General features: G+C 49.0%; 1 protein-coding gene across 1 annotated transcript in view; it reads right to left on the reverse strand.

The window, feature by feature from the left end:
- prss12 (serine protease 12) overlaps window positions 1–27693 on the reverse strand; it is a 275680-nt gene that overhangs the window by 103904 nt on the left and 144083 nt on the right. The window contains exons 7-8 of the mRNA XM_085962770.1: window positions 27357–27559; window positions 17666–17807 (exon numbers count right to left, since the gene is read on the reverse strand). Of these exons, the coding sequence (XP_085818896.1) occupies window positions 17666–17807; window positions 27357–27559 (345 nt within the window). The remainder of the gene's footprint in view (window positions 1–17665; window positions 17808–27356; window positions 27560–27693) is intronic.

The following is a 27693-nucleotide window of genomic DNA, read 5'->3' on the forward strand; positions in this document are numbered from 1 at the left end:
TTTGCACTCGGCGCAGATTTGGCAGCTCTTGGTCATGGTCCTGACCTCCTCGATGGAGTAGGGCAGGTTACGGGATTTGATAAAATGGAAAAACCTGGTGACCCCCGGGTGGCAGAGGTCATTGTGGAGGGACTGCAGCCTATCACTCTGCGCGTTGGCGCATGTACCACGTGATAGGGCATCTGGGGGCTCATTGAGTTTCCCTGGCCGATACAAGATATCATAATTGTAGGTGGAGAGTTCGATTCTCCACCTCAAGATCTTGTCGTTCTTGATTTTACCCCTCTGCTTATTATTAAACATAAAAGCTACTGAACGCTGGTCAGTGAGCAGGGTAAATCGTTTCCCGGCCAGGTAATGCCTCCAGTGACGCACCGCTTCTACAATAGCCTGGGCCTCCTTTTCGACGGAGGAGTGTCTCGTCTCGGGGCCCTGGAGGGTCCTTGAGAAAAAGGCCACGGGTCTGCCCGCCTGGTTAAGGGTCGCGGCTAGGGCGAAGTCGGAGGCATCGCTCTCCACTTGGAAGGGGATGGACTCATCCACCGCGTGCATTGCGGCCTTCGCGATATCGTTCTTGATAAGAGTGAAGGCTGCACACGCCTCTGGTGTCAGGGGGAAGGAGGTGGCTTTGATGAGGGGCCTGGCTTTGTCTGCATAGAGGGGCACCCACTGGGCGTAGTAGGAGAAAAACCCCAGGCATCTCTTCAGTGCTTTTTGGCAGTGGGGAAGGGGTAGCTCCATTAGGGGGCGCATTCTGTCGGGGTCGGGCCCGATGACTCCGTTCTCCACCACGCAGCCGAGGATGGCCAGGCGCTTGGTGTGAAACATACATTTTTCCTTATTGTACGTTAGGTTCAGCCGTTGGGCCGTACGGAGGAAATTTGCTAGATTAACGTCGTGGTCCTGCTGGTCGTGGCCGCAGATGGTGACGTTATCCAAATAGGGGAAGGTTGCCCGCAGCGCGTTCTGGTCAACCATTCGGTCCATCTCCCTTTGGAAGACCGAAACCCCGTTGGTGACGCCGAAGGGGACCCTAAGGAAGTGGTAGAGGCGGCCGTTTGCCTCGAAGGCAGTATACTGGCGGTCCTCATGGCGGATGGGCAGCTGGTGGTACGCTGACTTAAGGTCGATGGTGGAGAATACTTTGTATTGCGCAATCTGATTGACCATATCAGATATGCGAGGGAGGGGGTACGCGTCCAGCTGGGTGTACCGGTTTATGGTTGGGCTGTAGTCGATTACCATGCGGCGTTTTGCAGTGGTTTTAACGACTACAACCTGGGCTCGCCAGGGGCTAGTGCTACCTTCGATAATGCCCTCCTTCAATAGCCGCTCCACCTCAGAGCTGATAAAAGCTCTGTCCCCGGCACTGTACCGCCTGCTTTTGGTAGCGATGGGTTTACAGTCGCGGGTGAGGTTAGCGAACAGGGGAGGGGGGGGACTTTTAATGTGGAAAGGCTGCAGACTGTGAGTGGGGGGAGGGGTCCACCGTATGCTAGTGTGACACTCTTAAGGTGGCACTGAAAATCCAACCCTAGCAGGACGGCAGCGCAAAGACGGGGCAGGACTAGCAGTTTAAATTTTTTATATTCAGTGCCCCCTACTGACAGGGTCACCACACAGTAGCCGCTGATGTCCATTGACTGGGACTTGGACGCCATAGAAATGCGATGGTGCGTTGGCAGAATCGTGAGGGAGTGGCTACGTACCGTGTCGGGGTGGACGAAACTCTCTGTGCTCCCGCTGTCGATCAGGCAACTGGTGGCGCGGCCGTTTACCGCGATATCCATCATGGAGCTGGATAGATGGTGAGGGAGGGCTTGATCCAGCGTCACGGAGGCCAGTATGTGGCTTAGTGAGTCACTATAGTCATCCGCCGAGACGGTGGTCGGTTCCGGTGACGAAATGGCGGTTGAGTGCGTTGGATACGATGGCGGCGGATGCCATGCGGCCGGGGGTACACAAAATGGCGGATAAGATGGCTGCTCCCACGGCCCGCACGCTGCGCTGCTGGCTGGCTTCCCCTTGCAGGCGTTAGCGTAATGGCCTTTCTTCCCGCAGCCCGAGCAGGTAGCTGTCTTAGCTGGGCAGTGCGCTCTGGGATGTTTTAACTGGCCACAGAAATAGCATTTTTGGGCCTGGTTACTGGGCATCGAAGCAGTTTTTACCGGAGGCTGCTGTCTCGGTTGGGTCGCTGCAGCGGTTGGTGCCGGGGGCGGCGGTCCCGTGTCCCACGGTTTCGATTGCCATGTCTCGGCGCCGTTACGGGGGTATGCCTCGAGGTTTCGGTGGGCCTCCTCTAACGAGAGCGCAAGGGCAATGGCCGTCTTCAGGTCGGGTTCCTTGCTTTCTAGCAGTCTCTGCCGGGTGTGGTCTGACTGGAGGCCCCTGACGAAGGCATCACAGGCGAGTCCCTGCGCGTGCTCCACAGCCGTTACCGCTTTACAATCGCAGTCTCTGCAGAGTGCCAGTAGCGCCCGTGCAAATGCCCCTACCGATTCTCCCGGTTGCTGCCTGCGGGATCCCAAGAGGTGTCGGGCGTAAATTGTGTTCACTGGGCGCGTATATTGCCCTTTTAGTAGCTCGAGGGCCGCCACGTACGTATTAGAGTCCCGGATTAGCATATATACTTGATGGCTCACCTGGGCGGTCAAAATTTTCAGTTTGTGATCCTCCTCTGTAACCTGTGAGATTGCGAGGAAGGATTCAAAGCAGCTCAGCCAGTGTTCAAACTTGGCTGATGCACCCACCTCTTGAGGGTCGAGGTCCAGGCGTGGTGGTCTGAGGGCTCTCAGCAATGTCTGCTGTATCCGTTGCTGTTGTTGCTCCTCAGGTGTCGCCATTTAACTTTTAGCTAATAAAATTGATACGCTTATCAATTACTTCATAAAAGGTGATGAGTCGAAGAAGAGATGACGAGTCGAAAGAAGAGATGAATAAGGCTTTTATTAGCTAAGAAGAGACCATGCTTCTTCGTGAGTGACTGAACAAGTCTGAACGAAACCCACACAGTGGTGGGTGGAGTCAGCTGAGGCATGCCTCCATACACAGCGCCACCCAGAGGTGGCAATATACAATACAGTGGTTTGCAAGGTGAATGTAATGAAATCTGTTTGTCTTGCCTGTATTCGTTTTGCACTCATGTATATTACCCTCCCCCACACTGTATAGTTTCACTTCCTCTTTCCTGACTAACCTGGAAGGTTCCAGGTCTTGGCTCTTGGCTCCGCCCCTGACTTCTCTTACATAAAGATCTCAGGATCTGTATGACTCATTCCTGTGAGCCAGTCGGTGTGTTGAGATGTTAGCTCTGATCTTAGTGATTAAAAGCCAACTTGTTTAAATTAATAACTTCTAGTTTTGTGGTTATTGAAAGCACATCAATTTTAATCACTAAAGAATACTAGGATGGATCGACTCCTAAAACCAGAGCGTCTGGACTTGGATCCACATTCTGCTGAAGCATCAAATCAATTTGGACACTGGCTCAAATGCTTCGAACTCTTCGCGAGGGCCTCATCCGCTAGCGAGGTAGATAAACTGAGTCTACTGACTACTCACGTTAGTCATCGGATTTATTCCTTCATCCGGGACGCCACCTCTTACACGGAGGCCACCACTATCCTGAAGGCCCAATACCAGAGGCCAGTAAACGAAGTGTACGCCAGACATCTGCTGGATACGCGCAGGCAGCGACCTGAGGAATCAATGGACGATTTCTTACAGGGCCTAAAGGACTTGGTCCAGGACTGTAACTGCAAGGCCATGACGGCCAACGTGTACTCTGACGAATTGGTCCGCGATTCCTTCATCACGGGCCTCAAATCGAATTATATCCGGCAGAGACTGCTGGAGAAGGAGGTCCTGGACTTAAAAAAGGCAGTGGCCACTGCGCGATCGCTGGACGTGGCCCAGAAAAACTCTGACTCTTATTCTTCCGGCCATGCGGCCCTCACCGCCTCGTGCGCGCCGAGCGGGCCGCCATCTTGGAATCAGCCATCTTCCCCATCCAGGTCTCAGACCAGCTCTACACCGCCGGAGTCCCCACACACAAGTTCACCCAGGAGTCCTACTACACCGGCAATGTCTCAAGGCCCGAAATGCTACTTCTGCGGCCAGGCCAAGCACCCCAGACAACGATGCCCAGCGAAGGACGCTACATGCTTCAAATGTAAGAAAAAGGGGCATTTTAGCAAAGTCTGCAGGGGGAATCCGATTTCCAACTCCGTCACCGCCTCGTGCGGGCCGCCATCTTGGGATCCGCCATCTTTTCCCAACTCAACGGCCGCCCAGGGCCCAACAGTGGCTTCGATCATGGTGGATCAATCCAGGCCACACCCGTTGACAAAATCCATGATGGATATACAGGTAAACGGGAATTTAATGAAATGTTTAATTGACTGTGGGAGTACCGAGAGTTTTATCCACCCTAGCCTGGTATGGTGGCACTCATTAACGGTAACCCCTACACGGAGCAGAATTGCTATGGCTGCTAAGCCCCACACTTCGGACATTTTGGGCTACTGTGTGGTAACACTGACTGTAAAAGGCACGGACTACAAGGATTTTAAACTCCTCGTGATGCCAGAACTCTGTGTTAATGTAATCTTGGGCCTGGACTTCCAGTGCCACCACGAAAGTGTCACGCTAGCATATGGCGGGTCCCAGCCGCCACTCACAGTCTGTGGCCTATCAACCTTAAAAATCAGCCCGCCCTCTTTATTCGCTAATCTCGCTCCGAACTGTAGGCCCATAGCGACCAAAAGTAGACGGTACAGTCTGGAAGACAGACACTTTATCAAGGCGGAAGCGGACAGACTCCTGCGGGAAGGCATTATTGAATGCAGTACCAGTCCGTGGCGTGCCCAAGTAGTCATAGTTAAAAATAGCGAAAAGAAACGGATGATAATTGACTACAGCCAGACTGTTAATATTTATACCCAGCTGGACGCCTACCCTTTACCCCGCATATCAGAAATGGTCAACCAGATTGCGCAATACCGAGTCTTCTCGACTATCGACCTCAAATCCGCGTATCACCAGCTCCCCATTAGAACGGAGGACCGCCCATACACCGCCTTTGAGGCGAACGGACGCCTCTACCATTTTCTCAGAGTGCCCTTCGGGGTAACAAATGGGGTCTCGGTCTTCCAACGTGAGATGGACCGCATGGTTGACGAGAATAAACTACAAGCTACCTACCCCTATCTGGACAATGTCACTATCTGCGGGCACAACCAGCAAGACCACGATCTAAATCTTGCGAGATTTTTAAAGACTGCCCTAAAGCTGAATCTAACCTACAACGAAGACAAATGTGTCTTCAACACAACCCGTCTCTGTATCCTCGGCTGTGTGGTGGAAGATGGGGTAATTGGACCGGACCCTGACCGATTACGCCCCCTAAAGGAACTGCCCCTGCCACACAATCCCAAAGCTTTAAAAAGGTGCCTGGGATTTTTTTTGTATTATGCCCAATGGGTGCCCAATTACTCTGATAAGGCCCGACCCCTCATTAAATCGATATCCTTCCCACTATCAGCTGAAGCTCGGGAGGCTTTCACCAGTATCAAACAGGACATTGAAAGGGCTGCACTGTGTGCAGTGGACGAAAGCATTCCCTTTCAAGTTGAAAGCGATGCGTCAGACTTTGCCTTAGCTGCGACCCTCAATCAGGCTGGGAGACCTGTGGCCTTCTTCTCCCGAACCCTTCAGGGACCTGAAATCAGGCACTCTTCTGTTGAGAAGGAGGCACAGGCTATAGTGGAGGCAGTGCGGCACTGGAGACACTACCTAGCCGGCAAACGTTTCACCCTGCTCACCGACCAGCGGTCGGTGGCTTTCATGTTTAATAACAAACAAAGGGGGAAAATCAAGAATGACAAAATACTCAGGTGGAGGATCGAACTATCCACGTTCGACTATGATATTATGTACAGGCCGGGAGCCCTTAATGAACCCCCAGATGCCCTATCACGGGGAATGTGTGCCAGCATTCATACGGACAAATTACAGGGTCTCCACAACGACCTCTGTCACCCAGGGGTCACCCGACTATGCCATTTTATAAAGTCCCGCAATCTGCCCCACTCCATCGAGGAGGTCAGGGCAATGACCAGAGCCTGCCGCATCTGTGCGGAATGTAAGCCTCGTTTCTACAGGCCTGACCGTGCACACCTTATCAAAGCCACACGGCCATTTGAGCGCCTAAGTCTGGACTTCAAGGGACCCCTTCCCTCTGCCGACTGTAACGTATACTTCCTCAATATCATCGATGAATATTCCCGCTTCCCCTTCGCCATTCCCTGCCCAGACATGACCAGTGCCACGGTCATCAAGTGTCTCTGTAATCTATTCTGCATGTTTGGCATGCCGAACTACATACACAGCGATAGGGGGACGTCATTTATGAGTGACGAACTGCACCAGTTCTTGCTCTCAAAGGGGATAGCCACTAGCAGAACCACTAGCTACAACCCCCGGGGTAATGGGCAAGTGGAAAGGGAGAATGCTACTGTTTGGAAGGCTGTCACGTTAGCCTTAAAGTCAAAAGGCCTTCCGACCTCCCACTGGCAGGAAGTCCTCCCAGACGTGCTCCACTCCATAAGGTCTCTGTTATGTACAGCCACTAACGCTACCCCTCACGAAAAGATGTTCGTTTTCCCCCGGAAATCCACCTCGGGCATATCTCTACCCGCGTGGCTGACGTCTCCGGGGACAGTACTATTGCGGAAGAACGTGAGAGGCCATAAAACGGACCCCCTTGTGGAAAAGGTACAGGTCCTCCATGCAAACCCTTTGTACGCCTATATGGAATACTCTGACGGGCGAGAGGACACTGTTTCCATAAAAGACCTCGTTCCCTCGGGGAGCGGAGAGAACGATAAGAGACTACCCGAGGAAGACCTACACCAAAAAGAGACAGGACGCCCAGAGGTATCAATACCCAACTTTAACCTGGAGGACACTGCAGATAACCTGGAAGACACTGCGGAGGCCCGGACAGCGGAGGAACCAGAATCCACTCCCCTAGAGGCACCCCAACCGGCTTTGCGCCGATCACTGAGAACCGCAAAACCTCCTGACAGACTCACTTATACCAACTTTTAAGAAACATCACCCCGATGGACTAAATCTAAAGAAGGGGTGAATTAAATTGATGTGCCTTCAATAACCACAAAACTAGAAGTTATTAACTTAAACAAGTTGGCTTTTAATCACTAAGATCAGAGCTAACATCTCAACACACCGACTGGCTCACAGGAATAAGTCATACAGATCCTGAGATCTTTATGTAAGAGAAGTCAGGGGCGGAGCCAAGAGCCAAGACCTGGAACCTTCCAGGTTAGTCAGGAAAGAGGAAGTGAAACTATACACAGTGTGGGGGAGGGTAATATACATGAGTGCAAAACGAATACAGGCAAGACAAACAGATTTCATTACAGAGTAACAACTTCATAACTTTTCAGGTGAAAGAAGCCTTCACAATATGCAACTTCCACTAGATAGCAAGGTTCTCTTGAGTGCAAGGAGTCCCACGTGGGACTCATGGGTGTCAGGGCACTTCAGGTCAACTCCATAGTCTTCATGAAGATAAAGTATTTATCATTAATGTTTAGGTGGTATTTGACCACAAAAACATAATCTTGCACATTAATGGCCATCATCCAAGAAGAAACCATGGGAGAGAAATTCAACATTGTTGTGCCAGATGACGAATTTAGCAACGCGATGGCCTAATCTATGAGTGCATTCAGGTGACTACTAACTTAGTCAGGGCCTTTATTAGGCTGCCTTAGCGGCCACATAAAATAAGCATTAGGCCCCTTGAGTATGTTAATGAAGAACCTAATGCCTGTTTAAGGACCCATTGGAGAAATTTGACAGCGCTGAGTGGAGCAGGTGCCAAGCCTGCTCAGGTTTTCAGGCGTTTGCTGTAGCCGAACCAGCAGCCACCAACAAACAGGTTTTTTTTCACTGCTTGCCCTCGATCAACCCGCTCCCATTCCCCATCCCACCCCACCCCCCACCCCATCCCCCAGGGTTGCTGCCAGTGAGGCAAACAGTCCAAATTGCAACCGGCCACATGTGCGAGCTGCCTGTGGAGCTGTGACAGATGCACCAATTATTACAATGAAGTCCAAGACCCAATTTCTGTCGCATCTCAGGCCTCCTAGTTCAGGTGCACGCTGGAAGTGTGCTGTCCACTATGCTTCTGAAAATGAGCCATAATGAATTTAGCCCACTATGATTCCTTCATTGTGTGACAGTCCAAGGTGTCCACATTATCTGAAGCCCACCCAAATTGCAACACATTCCTATCACTTGTCCTAGCCAAACCATGGTGTTGGCGTAACTTTTGTCACACTTCAGCCTCCCCTTCTAATTCTCTGATACCTGTCCTCACTCAATCTTACTCTTCACCTATACTATCCCACTCACATCAATGGCCATTCTGCTCAACCTTTCCATTTCATGTGCCTGCCCACTTCTGAAGTCTTGATCACCAATAAGACTAAATTCGACCATGCCTTGTCTCCTCTACTGCCCATATCCCTCTGCCATCTTCCACCCTCACCTGGCACCCTGGAAAAAGAACCTCTTATCTCCCTCACAAATTCAGTCCTAAACTCCCAATTCCCTCTCTTTTGGATCTACACACACATCACAACGTCATTGTCATTGCTGACCTGCTCAACTGCTCCCGTGCCTATGATTACATTTCAAATAACTCCTTGTCTCTCACTCCTCTCATTTTCCTGGTACAATTCCAATCTTTGCTCCTGTAAGTCTGAGGGCCACAATCTTGAACACACCTAGCACACGACTGGCCTTGTCAATCAGAGTCAAATCTGTCTCAACGATGCTAAGCTGTTCCATGCCTCACCATCCTCAGCCAAGTTCTCCAGAAGGGCAAGGATAATGCATGGTCCCTTTTCTTCCATGATGTAAGTACATCCTCAAGTGCCTTTCCCCCGCACTTTCCAGCCTCACCTCCAGCACTAAGTGTGAAGAGCTCCTAGGTTTTGTGTCATCAGCTAACACCTCCGGTGGGTTTCTTTTGCTCGCCCACCGTAACTTCAACTTCAGAAAAAGGCATAAATGGCCATTCTCACTGTTTCTCCAGGTTTTCCAGCCAATTTCCATCAAAGTTACGGTGGAATATCGGAAGACACCCCACAAAAATTCCAGGTGCATCTGTGCAGGTGTCTCTGCCCCACTTAACTTTATTTTTTATTCGTTCCTGGGATGTGGGCGTCACTGGCAAGGCCAGCATTTATTACCCATCCCTAGTTTCACTTGAGAAGGTGGTGGTGAGCTGCCTTCTTGAACCACTGCAGTCAGTGTGGTGAAGTTACTCCCATAGTGCTATTAGGGAGGGAGTTCCAGGATTGTTGACCCAGCAACGATGAAAGAACAGCGATATGTTTCCAAGTCAGGCTGGTAAGTGACTTGGAGGGGAACTTGAAGGTAATGGTGTTCCCATGCGCCTGCTGCCCTTGTCCTTCTAGGTGGTAGAGATCATGGGTTTGGGAGGTGCTGTCAAAGAAGCCTTGGCAAGTTGCTGCAGTGCATCTTGTAGATGGTACACACTGCAGCCACGGTACGCCGGTGGTGGAGGGAATGAATGTTTAAGGTGGTGGATTGGGTGCCAATCAAGTGGGCTGCTTTGTATTGGGTGGTGTTGAGCTGCTTGAGTGTTGTTGGAGCTGCACTCATCCAGGCAAGTGGAGATTATTCCATCACACTCCTGACTTGTGCCTTGTAGATGGTGGAAAGGCTTTGGGGAGTCAGGAGGTGAGAAACTCACCACAGAATACCCAGCCTCTGACCTGCTCTTGTGGCCACAGTATTTATGTGGCTGGTCCAGTTAAGTTTCTGGTCAATGATGACCACCGGGATGTTAATGGTGGGTGATTCGGTGATGGTAATGCCATTGAATGTCAAGAGGAAGTGGTTAGACTCTCACTTGTTGGAGATAGTCATTGCCTGGCACTTGTGTGACGCAAATGTTACCTGCCACTTATCAGCCCAAGCCTGAATGTTGTCCAGGTCTTGTTGCATGCGGGTGCAGATTGCTTCATTATCTGAGGAGTTGTGAATGGAACTGAACACTGTGCAATCATCAGCGAACATCCCACTTCTGACCTTATGATGGAGGGACGGTCATTGATGAGGCAGCTGAAGATGGTTGGGCCTAGGATACTGACCTGAGGAACTCCTGCAGCGATGTCCTGGGGCTGTGATGATTGACCTACAACAACCATAACCATCTTCCTTTGTGCTAGGTGTGACTCCAGCCAGTGGAGAGTTTTCCCCCTGATTCCCATTGAATTCAATTTTACCAGAGCTCCTTGCTGCCACACTCGGTCAAATGCTGCCTTGATGTCAAGGGCAGTCACTCTCACTGCACCTCTGGAATTCAGCTCTTTTGTCCACGTTTGGACCAAGGCTGTAATGAGGTCTGGAGCCGAGTGGTCCTAATGGAACCCAAATTGAGCATCAGTGCGCAGGTTATTGGTGAGTAGGTGCTGATTGATAGCATTGTCGATGACACCTTCCATCACTTTGCTGATGATTGAGAATAGATTGATGGGGCGGTAATTGGCCAGATTGGATTTGTCCTGCTTTTTGTGGACAGGACATACCTGGGCAATTTTCCACATTGTCAGGTAGATGCTTATGTTGTAGGTGCACTGGAACAGGTTGGCTAGATGCGTGGCTAGTTCTGGAGCACAAGTCTTAAGCATGACAGCCGGGATGTTGTCGGGGCCCATAGCTTTTGCTGTATCCAGTGCGCTCAGCCATTTCTTGATATCACATGGAGTGAATCAAATTGGCTGAAGACTGGCGTCTGTGATGATGGGGACCTCAGGAGGAGGCCGTGATGGATCATCCACTCGGCTCTTCTGGCTGAAAATGGTTGCAATGCTTCAGCCTTGTCTTTTGCACTCGCATACTGGGCTCCGCCATCATTGAGGATAGGGATATTCATGGAGCCTCCACCTCCCATTAGTTGTTTAATTGTCCACCACCATTCACGATTGGCTGTGGTAGGACTGCAGAGCTTGGATCTGATCTGTTGATTGTGGGATCGCTTAGCTCTGTCTATAGTATGCTGCTTCCACTGTTTAGCTCACATGTCCTGTGTTGCAGCTTCCCCAGTCTGGCAGTTATGTACTTCAGGACTTGGCCAGCTCGGTCAGTAGTGGTGCTACTGCGTCACTTTTGGTGATGGACATTGAAGTCCCCCACCCAGAGTACATTCTGTGCCCTTACTACCCTCAGTGCCTCTTTCAAGTGGTTTTCATCAGCTGAGGGAGGGCGGTAAGTGGTAATTAGCAGGGGGTTGCCTTGCCTATGCTTGACCTGAAGCCATGAGACTTCATGGGGTCTGGAGTCAACATTGAGGCCTCCAAGGGCCACTCCTTCCCAACTGTATACCACTGTACCGCCACCTCTGGTGGGTCTGTCCTGCCAGTGGGACAGGACATATCCAGGGATGGTGATGGGGGCATCTCGGACATTGGCTGAAAGGTATGATTCTATGATATAGTTTATTATTATTATTATTCTATATTCTATAGTTAAGACCACCTACGGCCCAAGCACCCAAGGTCCTACCTCACTGTGGGCCAAGAACGGAGAGGTACTCATCAAGGACAGAGAGGCAGTCAGTGCCCGCTGGAAGGAGCACTTTGAAGATCCCCTTAACTGAGACTCTGTCTTCGACATGAGTGTCATCAACTCCATCCCACAGCATGCTACCCACCACCACCTCAGCACAACCCCAGCCTGGCATGAGGTTGAAAAGGCCATCTGACAACTGAAGAACAACAAGGCCTCAGGAGCAGCTGGAATTCCCGCCGAGGCACTAAAGCATGGCGGAGAAGCACTACTGGCATGAATACATTAACGCATTCCTCTTATTTGGAAGGAGGAGAGCATGCCAGGGGATCTCAGAGACACTGTAATCGTGACCATCTTCAAAAAATGTGACAAGTCCAATAGCGGTAATTACAGAGGAGTCTCCCTGCTGTCTGCCACAGGGAAAGCCTTCTCCCAGTGGCTGAAGAGCTCCTCCCAGAGTCGCAATGCGGATTCCGCCCACTAAGGGGCACAATGGACATGATCTTCACCGCACGTCAATTACAACAGAAATGCAAGGAACAGCACCAACCGCTGTACATGGCCTTCTTTGAACTCACAAACGGCTTAGACACTGTCAACCATGCGGGATTATGGAGTGTCCTCCTCAAATTCGGCTGTCCTCAAACGTTTGTCACCATCCTCCGCTTGCTTCACGACGACATGCAAGCCATGATCCTGACCAACGGATCCACCACAGACCCAATTCACGTACAGACCGGGGTCAAGCAAGGCTGTGTCATTGCACCAACGCTGTTCTTGATCTTCCTGGTTGCAATGCTCCATCTCACCCTCAGTAAGCTTCCCGCTGGAGTGGAGCCAATCTACAGAACAAACAGGAAACTGTTCAACCTCTGTCGCCTCCAGTCCAGATCCAAGGTCGTCTCATCCTCTGTCATTGAATTACAGTATGCAGACAACGCTTGCGTCTGCGCACACTCTGAGGTCGAACTCCAAACCATCGTCAACACCTTCACTGAAGCATACGAGAGCATGGGCCTTACACTAAACATCCGTGAGACAAAGGTCCTCTACCAACCTGCCCCCGCCACACAGTACTGCTCCCCGATTATCAAAATCCATGACGAGGCCTTGGACAATGTGGACCACTTTCCATACCTCGGGAGCCTACTGTCAACAAGGGCAGACGTCGATGATGAAGTCCAACACCGCCTTCAGTGTGCCAGTGCAGCCTTCGATCATCTGAGGAAGAGAGTGTTTGAAGACCAGGACCTCAAACCCAGCACCAAGCTCATGGTCTACAGAGCAGTAGTGATATCCTCCCTCCTGTATGCTTCAGAGACATGGACCATGTACAGCAGGCACCTCAAAGCACTGGAGAGGTACCACCAATGCTGCCTCCGCGAGGTATGCCTGATACAAGACTCCCAAAGCAAGCGCTCTACTCGGAGCTCCGACACAGCAAGAGACTCCCAGGTGGGCAGAGGAAACGCTCAAAGCCTCCTTGAAAAGGGCAACATCCCCACTGACACCTGGAAATCCCTGGCCCAAGACCGTACAAAGTGGAGGAGAAGCATCCGGGAAGGCGCCGAGCACCTCGAGTCTCTTCGCCGGGTGCAAGCGGAAGCCAAGCGCAAACAGCAGAAGGAGCGCACGTCAACCCAAGAACCCCACCCATCCAACACTTCAACCGTCGTCTGACCCACCTGTGACAGAGACTGTAGGTCCCACATTGGACTCATCAGTCACCTGAGAATTCATTTCTAGTGTGGAAGCAAGTCATCCTCGGTTCTGAGGGAGTGCCTTAGAAGAAGAAGAAGAATGATTCTATGGGCAGGATTTTCATTGAGCCATGGAGGCGGGATTGGAGGCGTGTGGGGGGGTTAGAATCCTGAAATCGGGGGGCACGAACCCATCCCGCCCCCAACCCGCCTCCATGCCAGTTCCAAAGGAGGCAGGTACCCGACCCGCGCTGGGACCCGCCTCCCTGAGGCGGGAAGGGGATTAGTGCCAATTAACTGCCTGTTAACAGGTAGTTAACAGGCAGTTTTTAGCCTAATCCCTATTTTCATAGCTGAAGTGTGGGATTCCCGACGGCTCCAAACCACGCCAAGTTAGCGAGGCGGGCCGTCGGGCTGATGGGCTTGGATGGGTCGAAATGTCCGGTGTTCAGGTGAGTGATGGGTGCATGAGTGCAGAGGTAAGTGTGTTTGGTGTGTTTAAAGTGTTTAAAGAAGTTTTACTTACCTTTACAGCCTTCCTTCCTTCAGGTCTCGGGAGTCCCTCATCTCACCGGCACAGAAAGCAGAGTGGCCACGATCTGTCAAAAATTGCAGCATTCAGCTTTCTAAAGATCTCTAAATCATCCTGAGAGGAAGGAATTAGCTTAGAGTACAGATTATCAGTGTTTGACAGCTTCAAACAGCGGTGAAACGCTGATATTTCATCTATCAAAAGGTCTTGACAGATGAAATGTCAATCTGTGATGTCACCTGTTGCCGGGTGGCCCTTAATTTGCCTGCTGAGCCCGCTGGGTGGGCTCAACAAGATCAATCATGTCAAAATCACGTGGGTTGGCTAGAACCCGAAAGTTGTAGTCCCGCCTCCTACATGAAAATCCAGCCCTATGAGTACGACTATGTCAGGCTGTTGCTTGACTAGTCTGTGGGACATCTCTCCCAATTTTGGCATAAGTCCTCAGATGTTTGTGAGCAGGACTTTGCAGGGTCATCTGGGCTGGGTGTGCCGTTGTTGTGTCCAAAGCTGAGGTCAATGCCGGTAACCCGTCCCGTTTTATTCTTATTATTGTTTTTCGTAGCAGTTTGTCACAACTGAGTGGCTTGCTAGGCCATTTCAGAGGGCAGTTAAGAGTCAACCACATTGCTGTGGGTCTGGAGTCACATATAGGCCAGACCAGGTAAGGACAGCAGATTTCCTTCCCTAAAGGACATTAGTGAACCAGATGGGTTTTTATGACAATCCGATAGTTTCATGGTCAGCATTACAGATACTAGCTTTTTTTATTCCAGATTTATTTAATTAAGTGTATTTAAATTCCCCAGCTGCCGTGGTGGGATTTGAACTGATATCTCTGGATCATTAGTCCAGGTCTCTGGCTTACTAGTATGATAGCAAAGTCTTAACAAAGGATTTCAACCTGAAACATTGACTCTATTTCTCTCTCCACGGATGTTGCCTGGCCAGCTGAGTTTTTCCAGCATTTTCTGTTGTTATCTCTGGCTCACTAGTCCAGTAAAATAATCACTATGCTATCGTTCCCATTAATTCTACTCCCAACCCTCACCCTGCAAGTTGTTGTTATGTTATGTGAATAATTCTGATTACAAATCTCTGGCCTAGAAATTCAGTTAAGGCCCGCCAGCAGGCTAACGCCCAAAAGTTAGCGCTGCGCGCGGAGCCACTTGCGCCCGCCGGAAATTCAGTTTCAGCGCCCCAACTCGAAGGCGGCCGCTATGCAAGGGTTCTGGCGCCCCCGCTTGGGGCGCTGAAACTGAATATCGGCGCGCTAGGTGCCGCAGCGCCACCCGCTGCGGAGCGGCAGGCTGCGGTACTGCAGGCCTCCTCCTTCTCTTAAGGGGGAGGTGCCTGCAACAGCGAGATCGCCGCTGGATTGTGCCGGCAAATGAGCCCGGCACCACGGAGAAGTGCCGGGCTCGCGGAAAGCAGCTGGCAATGCTGCGGGGGGGGGGGTGGAGGAGGCCGGGGAAGGAGGTGCGGGCAGGCGGCCACCGAAAAAGCAGCCGGCCGCACCTTCACCTTAAAGCGCCCCAGTAGCGCAGCAGTACGGCCCCGTTTTTCCAGCGCTGTTTGCGGCCGCTGCAGAAGAGGCGGCCGCAACTAAATATGGGGTTTGGGCCGGAAGCGGGGCGGAACCGGGGCACTGCGCACACCGATGACGTCATCGGTGTCGGCGCAGCGCTACCGGCTACCGCCGCCATTACCGCAGCGCTGAATATCAGCGCACCCTCTTACACTGGCGCAGAAACCCTATTTGGGCGGTAACTGGGCGCAAAGCCCACTGAATTTCTAGGCCTCTGAATCTTCCCATACTCAGCCTATTTGCAATGGTGTTTCCTGTTAATTAGGGTCTAATGTATCATCCTCTATAATGCGTTCTACCCCACATTTCTGAATGCCCTGATCTGGCCACTCTCAGGATAGAGAAGAGGCAAAGGAAAGAGGTAAAAAAAAGGGAGGGCACCAGTTTCCACCCCTGCATCAGAAAAATAGCAACACAGACAATTATACGCAAACAGGCACGAATCCCTGAGCTACCAAACCACATTCAAAGTGACAGGACAGAATACAGCAGTAAAATCTTGTCAATCTCACTATAGTGAGATGCGTGACATGAAACCAACATAGTTTTTTGGCACAAAATAAAAGGGTAATTTTCTGACTTCATGCTCCTGACAAGAAGCCTTTCCCGCCATGAGCGAATATTGGAAATTTGGGTGCATGGTCTGCATGATTTTACAACCAATAATTTAAATGACTGAATGCGCAGTGAGCACCCAAATTCCCAATAAGTGCTCCCGGTGGGCAAGCCTCCCTACTGGGAGTGCAAATTTGAAACATTATCCATAAACTGTGTCAACTTCGCACATGACGACAAGAACAAAATATTTTACTGAAATATAATGCACTCTGTTTTACTAAATTATAATACTCCTAGAAATATTATGGGCAGGAATTTAACTCAGGAGTCGGGTAGGAGGTGGGACTACAACTTTCAGGGTTGTAGTCCCGCCTCCATCGAGATGCGGCCAACCCACGCGATTTTATTTGATTGACCTTGTTGAGCCCGCCCAGTGGGCTCAGCAGGCCAATTAAGGGCCACCCGGCAACACGTGACGTCGCAGACTGCAATTTCATCTGTCAAGAGCTTTTGACAGATGAAATATCAGTGTTTCACAGCTGTTTGAAGCTGTCAAACACTGACAGTCTTACTTCTAACCTGAGTCCTTCTCCACAGACTCAGTTAGAAATCTCTGCTGCACAGAAAGCTGAAGGCAGCCATTCTGTTTTCTGTGCCGGTGAGATGAGGGACTCCCAGGACCTAAAGGAAGGAAGGCTGAAAAGGTAAGAAAAGGTATGTAAAACGTATTTAATTACTTTAGACACACCAAATACACTTAACTTTGCACTCATGCACACATCACTCACCTGAGCATCGACCCCCTCCAAGTCTTTCAACCCGACGGCCCACCTCCTCTGACTTGGCGTGGTTTGGAGCCGTCGGGAATCCCACACTTCAACATCAAAAATAGGGATTAGGCTAAAAACTGCCTGTTAACTACCTGTTAACAGGCAGTTAATTGGCACTAATCCCTTCCCGCCTCGTGTAGGCGGGTCCCAGTGCGGGGCGGGTACCCGGCTCCTTTGAAACTGGCATGGAGGCGGGTTTGGGTGCGGGAAGGGGTCGGGACCCCTGATTTCGGGATTTTAACCCCCCACACGCCTCCAATCCCGACTCCACGGCACAATGAAAATCCTGCCCTATGATCAGCTTACACTAATAAGTACCATGGGGTAGAATTCCCTTGAGGGTTCTCCTGATCAGTGGAAACCCCGGAGAAACTGAGAATATGACATTTCTCTGGGGGTTCACTGATCTTCCACTGAAGATATGGTGAACGATCGGGAGAACCCCCATGAAAAATCAAGTGGATATCTTTTATAGTTTGTTTTGGTTATTTTTTGCATATCCTTTATTTTGACACGTCGAATTTTATTGACATTTATGCTATTATTTCAGCATTTACCCGTATTTCACTATACACAAATAAACTGGCATCAGTTTTCATACTATTTTAGATTCATTTCCCACTAGGTATATCACCTAGAATCTCACCTGGAACCCCAGGAGGAGAAGATCCAATGGCTGAAAAAAAATCCCCTGGCATTCTAGTGACCGAAAATTATTTTCAAATTTTTGATTTAAAGAATTAGATGGGAGGATAAATCTTTTAAATTATTTCAAAAGGCTCCCCTGGTGTGCACAGCACCTGTGTCAGATCGAGCATTTACTTACTTGTATCCCAGCTGATGGCAGACCACAGTGGCATCCTTGTCAGTCCATCCATCGTCACAAATGGTTCCCCACTGGCCATTGATAAAAATTTCAACACGTCCTTCTTTCTTATTTTCTCCATCCATCAGTCTGATAGGGGGACCTGGTAGATGATAAAAATATGAGTAATCTTTTCTTTAAAAGCACTCTGGGCCCAAAATCCCAACTGGACCATGGGCACTTGTCCAGTGGAATTGCCAGATGGCGATTAGAAAAGGGTGGAACCCCGTTTTATCACGATTTTGCCCCATCTGCGCAGCTGAAAAATTATCCACTGGGGAGCGGGGGTTGGTGGGGTGGGTGGGAACGGGGGAGAGGACAAATCTTCCATACACGATTGGCAGGCCTCATCGCAACTCTCGCCATCTGAGAGATGATGTGAGGCCTGTTCAAGCTTCAGGTAAGGCCCCAGAACTCTTGCAGCAAAGGTAATTGATCCAGGAGGAGATAAACTAGCTGAACTTCAATGGCTCAGAACCCCCTTAGGAGCAATCTTCAAAATGTTGCCCTCCGTAGATTCGGCCATCCCAACCCACTGCATGGCACCACTCCAATTTTCCAGGCCTCTATCAGGAAGGGCACCAAAGATGCCCCCTTACAGGCACAAGCCACCTGCTCCACATACGTAGATGAGCCTGTCCTCACAATTTGGGACAGGGTCTGGATCTTCCTCCATTAATGCATTTGAGGCCCACTCTGGTGCACTCCTACCAATAGAGTGGTGCCATCAGAATTTTGGCCCCTTTCATTTTCTAAAAATTGTGCTCCCAGCACAGAGCCTCACCCATCGGGAGCGCACATAAGGGTGATTGCACAATCCATCATTCCCAACAGGGATCAACAATCGCAGGAAGCACAACACAGGAAATCATGATTTTCAAAGGTGCATTTGCTGTCACTGCTGCTCCCCACTGGGAATGTTGGATCATGAAATCATCCAAATAAGACTGGGAGAGTTTTAACTTAACCCACCCAGTGCGAAAACTAACTGGATGGGATCAGCTGTCTGTTTTACACCCCACTTAATTTTACGTTCCATCGGAGGGTTTGGTTAAAATTACCTCCAGAAATTCAGGCATTCACCCCCACAAGTTTTTCAAGTGCGACAGAAAATCGTGGGAAGCTCATCCAAATTCTCGTATAGGAGAGGGTCTACACTAGGAGCCTGATTTCATAAGATTACGTCAATAATATAACATTTTTAATGCAAACTATATATTTCTGACATAGCTTTGTCCGGCCATAGTTCCTGTGTTTATAATAAATAGTGTTTTTTTTAAATCCGCTTATGGGATCTGGGCATCGCTGGCAATGCCAGCATTTATTGCCCATCGCTAGTTGCCCTTGAGAAGGTGGTGGTGAGCCGCCTTCTTGAACCGCTGCAGGCTTTGTGATATCTGGCTACTATAGTCACATTGTTTTAAATATAACAGACATTTATCTTCAGCAGTTACATTTTCAGGTTGTAAAATGCTCTTGCTCATATAAATTAAAGAAATAGCGGATGAATTATTTTGGTATGTGAGGCCTGCAGTATTTTGAGGTGGCCTGCAGTCTGCTCTAGAATTCAGTATAGCGTGGCATGGACCTTATCAATCCAGCCTGATTTTTACTACATCCAATATGAACTCGTAAGATCATATAGAGAAAAATTCTGAAATTATATACAGGATTTTCTGGTGAGGCCTGCTTGCTATAGATTCATAAAGGCCAGAGGGAAATTAAATCAGCCCAAATATGTATTATTTAATTGACTCAAGCCAATTTGTCCATTTGTTCATGAAACACACACTCAGTAAGCTGTGTTCACTACACCAACGTAACTTTCAATTTAAAATGACACACTCATCAGACGCTGTGAGCCAGAAATTCCAGGACTTAACCAGTTTATCTCTTTGGCAGTAAGCAAATGGTGACAGTCTGGGAGACTAATTACCTTTTACGTACAGGAAACTCTTTTTTATCCGGCACCGACGGGACCGGCGTGGTGCCGGTTTATCAAAAAGTCCGGATTACAGAGAGTTATAGTTAAAAGATATGAGAGCTCCATACACAGCAACAAATCCAGGCTTCCCTGTTGCTTAGCAACAGGTGCAAGAAGCCCGGCCACAGACCAAGCGTCCCTGTTGCTTAGCAACAAGTGCAGGAACCCCCGATTACACAGCCAAGAATCAAGAAACGGCCACTAATATGAAGAAAAACTTAACTGAACCTGTAGTGTATGTACCTTGATGAAGAAGGAACTATGTTCTGCAGCTCCTGTATACTGCAGTACCAGTAGTGACCACCCCTGTATATAAGCATGGGTAGTAACTTTGTATAGTAGTTCCAGTTTTGTCTCCATTCAGTAAACACCTGTTATAACCAACTTCTGCAGTCCGTGTCTCAATTACACACGGACATTACATTGGCGACAAACAGATCCGAACTTACCTACAGTTCTGCACCACCTCACGGGGATCCATCCCTGAAGCGAAGTTATTGGAGGTCGAAGCCAGAAGGAAGAAATCCAAAAAGAAAAAAAAAACAAACAGAAGAAACGGGCGTCGACCATGGGCAACCACCCTCTGATTCATCGAATTCGAAGATTTGCAGGAGAGGCTGTCGAGAGCTGGGCTTGGTTATCCAGTCTATGGTGTTCCAGCTAATCGGGCTGGTGGCAGGTAGTACACTGATCCTTCCTGGGCTGCGGCGGGCTAGAGCTCGATCGGGTGGCTTTTCAATGGGGCCGAGCAGCGTTGTCGGGAAGAGGAGAGAGAGAGAGAGGGTGGAGCACACAGGGCGCGGCCGGTGCTACGAAGCCGGGCAGCATACAGACCCGAGAAGATGGAGGGAAGTGTCCCATAGGGTCTGCTCTGATGACGGGAACAGTAATTAAAATAAAAGAAAAAGAAATTAGAAGCGCAGAAAGCCGCGAGGAGCTGCAGTTTGCCACGGGGACCGTGGAGAGCAGCGTTGGCAGCAGCGTGGGGGGAAGCGCGCGAAGACCATAGGGCGTCACCAACAAGGCATAAAAACGCCAGCAACAGCGCTGGCAGCAGCGGAAAAGGCAGAAAGTGCGGGAGGCGCCATCTTAATCCAGTGGGGAAGAAGGCAAAGCGCGGGAGGCGCCATTTTGTTCAATCGGGGAAGAAGGCAAAGCGCGGGAGGTGCCATCTTAGATCTCCAAGATGCCGAAGACTGGCAATATCACTGCCTTCGATAATGCAATAGAAGACTGGACCACGTATGTGGAAAGAGTCGAAGTATATTGCAAGGCAAATGAAGTAGCCAATGAGAAAAAGGCATCGGTACTACTAAACCTAATGGGCGCAAGAACGTATGGCCTATTGCGGAACCTGATCACTCCAGTCAAACCGATGGAGAAGAGTTTTAACGAAATTGTTGATATCCTACAGGAACACCTAAATCCTACACCGCTGCTGATAGCAGAAAGATTTAAATTCCTCAAGAGAAATCAGCATAAAGAGGAGAGCAATGCTGATTACCTTACGGAACTACGCAAGCTATCAAATCACTGCCAGTTCGGAGCAGGACTGGCAGATACCCTACGGGACAAATTTGTCTGTGGACTCCTGAGTGAAGGAACCCAGAAGAGGTTACTCTCAGACAAAGAGCTGACGCTAGATAAGGCTTTCAGCGTGGCAGTATCATACGAAGCAGCAGCAAGGGGAGCTGTGGAAATACAGCAAAAGGCACAGGAATACGGCACCCATGAAATGACACGGGGATTTGAAAAATGTTATCGCTGCGGCAGAACAACCCATGACCAGAAGGACTGCTGGTCCAAGGACAAAACATGCAGGCAATGCGGAAAGATGGGACACATTGCACGAGTTTGCAGGTCCGGGAAGAAGACTAACGACAACAAAAAGACTACTAAGGAAAAGTACAGGAAAGTACAAAAGATGACGGACAGTAGTTCCGAAGACCAGAAGAGCGATAGTGAATCCGGGAACAAGAGACTAAGCTGTCTCAAACTACACAACATAATCGCAAAAGAGGATCACCGAACCATTTGGGTCACCCTCACGATAGCAGGGTCCCAAGTCAAAATGGAATTGGATACAGGATCAGCCCTGACCGTCATGAATCGATGAGACTACGAGCGGCTATTCTCACACATACCCTTGAAAGACACATCCATTGTCTTGAAGACAAATACGGGGGAGAAAGTATACCCCAGAGGGAAAATAAGGGTGCCTGTCGAATACAACGGCAAGGAAATACAGAAATTGTATCTGTACATACTGCAAGATGGTGGACCACCATCATTGGGACGTGAATGGATCAGAAAGATAAGTTTAGACTGGCACTCCATTCAGGCACTGACTGTGGCTGGTAAAAAGGATGATGACGTCACACCTGGACGATTGGCAAAAATCTTAGCTAACGCTAAAGAGGTATTTCAACAAGGACTGGGAACTCTTAAAGGCATAACCGCCTCGATAAAAATAGAAGAGAATGCAATTCTCAAGTTTTTCAAAGCAAGACCGGTAACGTATGCAATTCGCCCAGCCGTCGAGGCAGAGCTGGAGAATCTGGAGAATGCAGGCATGTTATCTAAGGTAGACTGCAGCGAGTGGGCAACACCCATCGTTCCTGTCATGAAGAAAACGTTAAACAATAAGTCTGAGGAGCCAAGGAAGGTTCGCATCTGTGGGGACTTCAAGGTGACTATGAACCCAGTCCTTCACATAGTACAGTATCCTCTTCCGAGGATAGAAGATATTTTCGCCTCACTATCTGGAGGGAAACGTTTTACAAAAATTGACCTAGCGCAAGCATATTTGCAGATGGAGGTTGAAGAATCCTCTAGGAAATATCTCACGATAAACACTCACAAAGGTCTTTACCAGTATAATCGACTGGTATTCGGAGTAGCATCAGCTCCGGCTATATGGCAAAGAGTGATGGAACAAGTCCTGCAAGGGATTCCGGGGACTCAGTGTTACTTGGACGACATCCTAGTGACAGGTGAAAATGACAGTGAACACCTTGCCAACCTAGAGCAGGTGCTCACTAGACTAAGAGAACATGGGCTACGAGCCAATTGCGAGTTTTTTAAGAAACAGATATCGTATTGTGGCCACGTGATTGATGAAGAGGGGTTACATAAGTCCCCTGACAAAATTGAAGCGGTAGTTAAGGCTCCAGCGCCTGAAAATGTGTCGCAACTGAGGTCATTCCTCGGATTGGTGAATTACTACCATAAGTTTTTGCCGAATTTGTCCACAATTCTGCACCCACTGAACGCCCTGCTACAAACTGGAGTAGCATGGAAATGGAGCGATGAATGTAAGCGGGCCTTTCAGAAGTGTAAAGGCCTGATCACTTCAAGAGAAGTATTGGCTCACTACAACCCATCACTACCGATAAGACTGGCGTGTGATGCGTCTCCCTACGGCGTTGGAGCGGTACTGTCACATAAATCCCTTGATGGTTCAGAGAGGCCGATAGCTTTTGCGTCACGCTCGTTAACTGCAGCTGAGCGTAACTACGCCCAGATTGACAGAGAGGCCCTCAGCCTGGTGTGGGGGCTGAAGAAGTTCAATCACTACCTGCACGAACAGAAATTTACTCTACTAACTGATCATCAACCTCTTGTCTCCATTTTCAACCCTAAGAAGGGCGTCCCGATAATGACAGCACAACGGCTGCAGAGGTGGTCCCTTTTCCTAGGGGCACACCAATATGACATCGAGTACAAAGGAACTAAACAGCATGGGAATGCTGATGGATTGTCGCGCCTACCGTTGCCGACGGTGGAAGAAGCACCTGCAGTGGATCCTGTGGAGATATTCCACTCGACCATAGTCGAATGTCTACCTGTGACGAATGCAAACATAGAAACGGAAACAAGAAATGACCCGACACTCTCCAGGGTCTATGATTTAACGGTGAAGGGATGGCCAGCACATGGCGAACCACTGTTGCCAGCATTCTTGCCGAGAAGAGAACAGCTGTCAGTGTGCAGAGGAACCTTGATGTGTGGATCCAGAGTAGTAATTCCACCCAAATTGAAGGATAGAGTGCTCAATGAGCTTCATGAGGGTCATCTGGGAGGGGTAAAAATGAAGAACTTAGCCAGAGCGTTTGTGTGGTGGCCGGGAATCGATAGAGAAATCGAAGAGATGACCAAGAGCTGTACAGGATGCCAGAAGGTCCAAAATGCCCCACCACTAGCCCCTCTACATCCATGGGAGTGGCCCTCATCTCCATGGCAAAGGGTACACATTGATTTTGCTGGTCCATTTATGGACTCGATGTTTTTAATTGCGGTGGATGCACATTCAAAGTGGCCAGAGGTAATAAAAATGTCCTCAACCACCACAGAAAAAACTATCACAGTCTTACAAACCATATTCGCCAGAAATGGGCTGCCTGAACAGATTTGCTCCGACAATGGACCACAGTTTGTGTCTGAAGAGTTCCGGAGGTTCTTAAAGAACAATGGTGTTAAGCATTACACATCCGCCCCATATCATCCAGCCACCAATGGATTGGCTGAGAGGTTCGTTCAAACATTCAAGAAGGCTATCAAGGCAATGTGTAATGAAAACATACCCCTACAACACAAGGTGGATAACTTCTTGTTTGCCTACCGGAATGCGACACATGCGGTTACCAACCAAACTCCAGCCATGATGTTCTTCAATCGAAGACTAAGATGCCGCTTGGATTTGGTTAAGCCAAACATCAGAAGAGATGTGGAGAACAGGCAGTTTCAGAATATGAATGAAAGGCCAACCAGGAGTTTCAAGATAGGTCAACCAGTTTTGGCCCGGGACTACCGCACAGAGAAATGGCAGCCAGGAACGATCTGCACACGGCAAGGACCTCTAATGTATACCGTGGACGTTGGAGAGAGCATTGTAAGACGCCATGCTGACCAGATTCTAGAGTCACTGGAAAACGTCAAATCTACACCACGATTCTATACACCTGGTGATGAAACCGAAGTACCAATTGCATCTACCTCAGAATCGGTGATATTGGAAGCAGACGAACCAAACAACGACGTTGATCCCGAATCAACTTTGCCAGAAGAACCTGATACCCCAAAGAGGCGTTATCCAGACAGAATCAGGAAGCCTCCTCAAAGACTGAATTTATAATTGATTAACTTCAGCTAATGTATATAGCAACTGTAATTGTAAATATGTTATTTAATTATTAATCGAATGTTATGTACTGTTTAGCTAAAAGGGGAGGAATTATAGTGTATGTACCTTGAAGAAGGAACTATATTCTGCAGCCCCTGTATACTGCAGTACCAGTAGTGACCACCCCTGTATATAAGCCTGTGCAGTAACTTTGTATAGTAGTTCCAGTTTTGTCTCCATTCAGTCAACACCTGTTATAACCAACTTCTGCAGTCCGTGTCTCAATTACACACGGACATTACAGAACCTACTCCTGAATTTTGCCAGTTAACCGAGATTTCCGGTTATTTGGGTGCCGGTAAATCGAGAGTTTCCTGCAATGCTGATTCTGAAGGTGTGTAATTTTTTGAAGGAATTAGCTATGATTTTCCTTCTCCGAGGCCGTGCACCAGCTGTGCCTAAGAGGAAAACTGAAGATTTCCTCCAGGCCCTCTACAATGTGAACTTGCTACCAGATGCGGACAACTCTCTCTCTGAACCTCACTCCCTTCTTCTCTGTGAGGCAATGATGGGCTCTGTTCACTTCCTTCTTCTCTTCACAATGACATAGCCGAGATCAGGAACTCAAGTGGAACAAATCTGCATTTCATTACTCAGTAGTTTCTCTTGTGTAAGTATAGTCTATAAATGGAAGCTTCTATCTGGCAACTGTACTGCCAGAGTTGCTGGGAGAAAATAATTTCTGTGAGTATTCATGACATCTTGATAGACTTCTGCCCATCCCTCCATATCCGCCTCCAGCGCCAACCTATTTTCCTGGGCTGGGGCTCTGCACAAGCTTGCACGTGGTCTCCCACTAGCAGTTCACCTGTGAAGAGGAGGTCCCCCAGTGTAAAAAAGAAATTTCCAGTGATGCTACAGTGGGGTCGCTTCTGCAGCACCAGATGATCTATCAAGGGGCAGAAGTGCCTTGAAGATCGGAAACCAAGATCCACTGAGACTGTGGCCTACAACGGATAATCCAATGGGGACAGAATGAAGGGAGAGGAGTCATCTCCCTCCACGGGGGAACATAGAAACATAGAAACATAGAAGATAGGAGCAGGAGTAGGCCATTCGGCCCTTCGAGCCTGCTCCGCCATTCAATGAGATCATGGCTGATCATCCAAACTCAGTACCCTGTCCCTGCCTTCTCCTCATATCCCTTGATCCCTTTAGCCTTAAGAAATATATCCAACTCTTTCTTGAATATATTTAATGAACTGGCCTCCACCGCCCTCTGTGGCAGAGAATTCCACAGGTTCACCACTCTCTGGGTGAAGAAATTCCTCCTTATTTCTGTCCTAAATGGCCTACCCCTTATCTTTAGACTATGACCCCTGGTTCTGGATTCCCCAGCCATCAGAAACATCCTTCCTGCATCTAGTCTGTCCAGACCTGACAGAATGTTATAGGTTTCGATGAGATCCCCTCTCAATCTTCTAAACTCCAGTGAGTATAAGCCCAATCGACACAATCTCTCCTCATATGTCATTCCTGCCATCCCAGGTATCAGCCTGGTGAATCTTCGCTGCACTCCTTCCATGGCAAGAACGTCCTTCCTCAGGTAAGGTGACCAAAACTGCACACAATACTCAAGGTGCGGTCTCACCAAGACCCTGTACAACTGTAGCAAGACATCCTTGTTCCTGTACTCGAACCCTCTTGCTATGAAGGCCAACATACCATTTGCCTTCTTAACCGTCTGCTGCACCTGCATGCTTACCTTCAGCGACTGGTGCACAAGAACACCCAGGTCTCTTTGCACTTCCCCTTCTCCCAATCTATTGCCATTCAAATAATAATCTGCCTTCCTGTTTTTGCCACCAAACCTCAGGGCAGCTACTACCACTCTCCTGGAGCCCAGCGCCATCTTCCCTATGTTGGCCCCTGGAAGCAGTGGTAATACACGAAAAGAAGGAAAATCCACCAGGATCCCCTCACCACCATCGTTTGCATACATCAGGCGGGGAAGGAGTAGACAGCAGCAGTAGCTGGACTGGGGGATTGAAATCTTGGTCAGTGTGGTGGGGTTGTGGTAGGCCTCACTGCGCCATTCTCCTGCCATATCCACTGGGCAGGATTGCAGAGTAAAATCCCTCCCAAAGTATGAACCTTCCCTATAACAAAGTCAACTCTGGTATTCACCACAATTATGGATATCATCAATGGAACTGGAACCCACAGCCACAAAGGCAAAAAAGAGCACCTAAAAAATGTTAATAAATTGTGGAAGGATGCTTTCAGTGGCTATCACACTCAGTGTAATGACTTCAAAGTGTAACATTTCTGTGGGGCTAATGAATGTTCTGACCATTGATTATGCAGAAATGAACATTTACTGGTGTGTAAAAAAAACAATTTGATGTGGTTGCAAGAAATTGACAGAAAATTATTTTTGTCATTGATACTTTTGATTGAACTAAAATCATTTTGTCTGTGTAAGATCCAAAAGTAAAATCCCTTCCCTTGAACTTTTTGGTAAAACTTTGTCGAGCAATGCTCACCAAAAGGAATTCCCTTGATGTCATTCACAGCATTGAGTGTACAAATGACAGTCACATCCTCCTGGTGGCTGCAGTCATGCTTCCCCCATTCGCTTCTGGGGCACAAAGGCAGAGAGGATTCCTGGCCTGAGCAGTTGACATCATCCAAGTAAATAGGCCCAGAGCCTCCTTCAAATTGACCTTCCAGAGGTTTCTGTGCATATCTGTGGGACAGTGAGACAAACACAGTTGAATGAACGAAAGCCTGCTGAGTGACCCAGAATTAGAGATTTTTGGGGTCATTTTCAAAATGCCCGACCAACAGGGAACCTTATCCATTAGGAGCACATGTTGGAAA

Source organism: Somniosus microcephalus, chromosome 2 (genome assembly GCF_052327205.1).
Source record: "Somniosus microcephalus isolate GS21.2 chromosome 2, FLI_Smic_1.0, whole genome shotgun sequence".
NCBI lineage: Eukaryota > Metazoa > Chordata > Chondrichthyes > Squaliformes > Somniosidae > Somniosus > Somniosus microcephalus.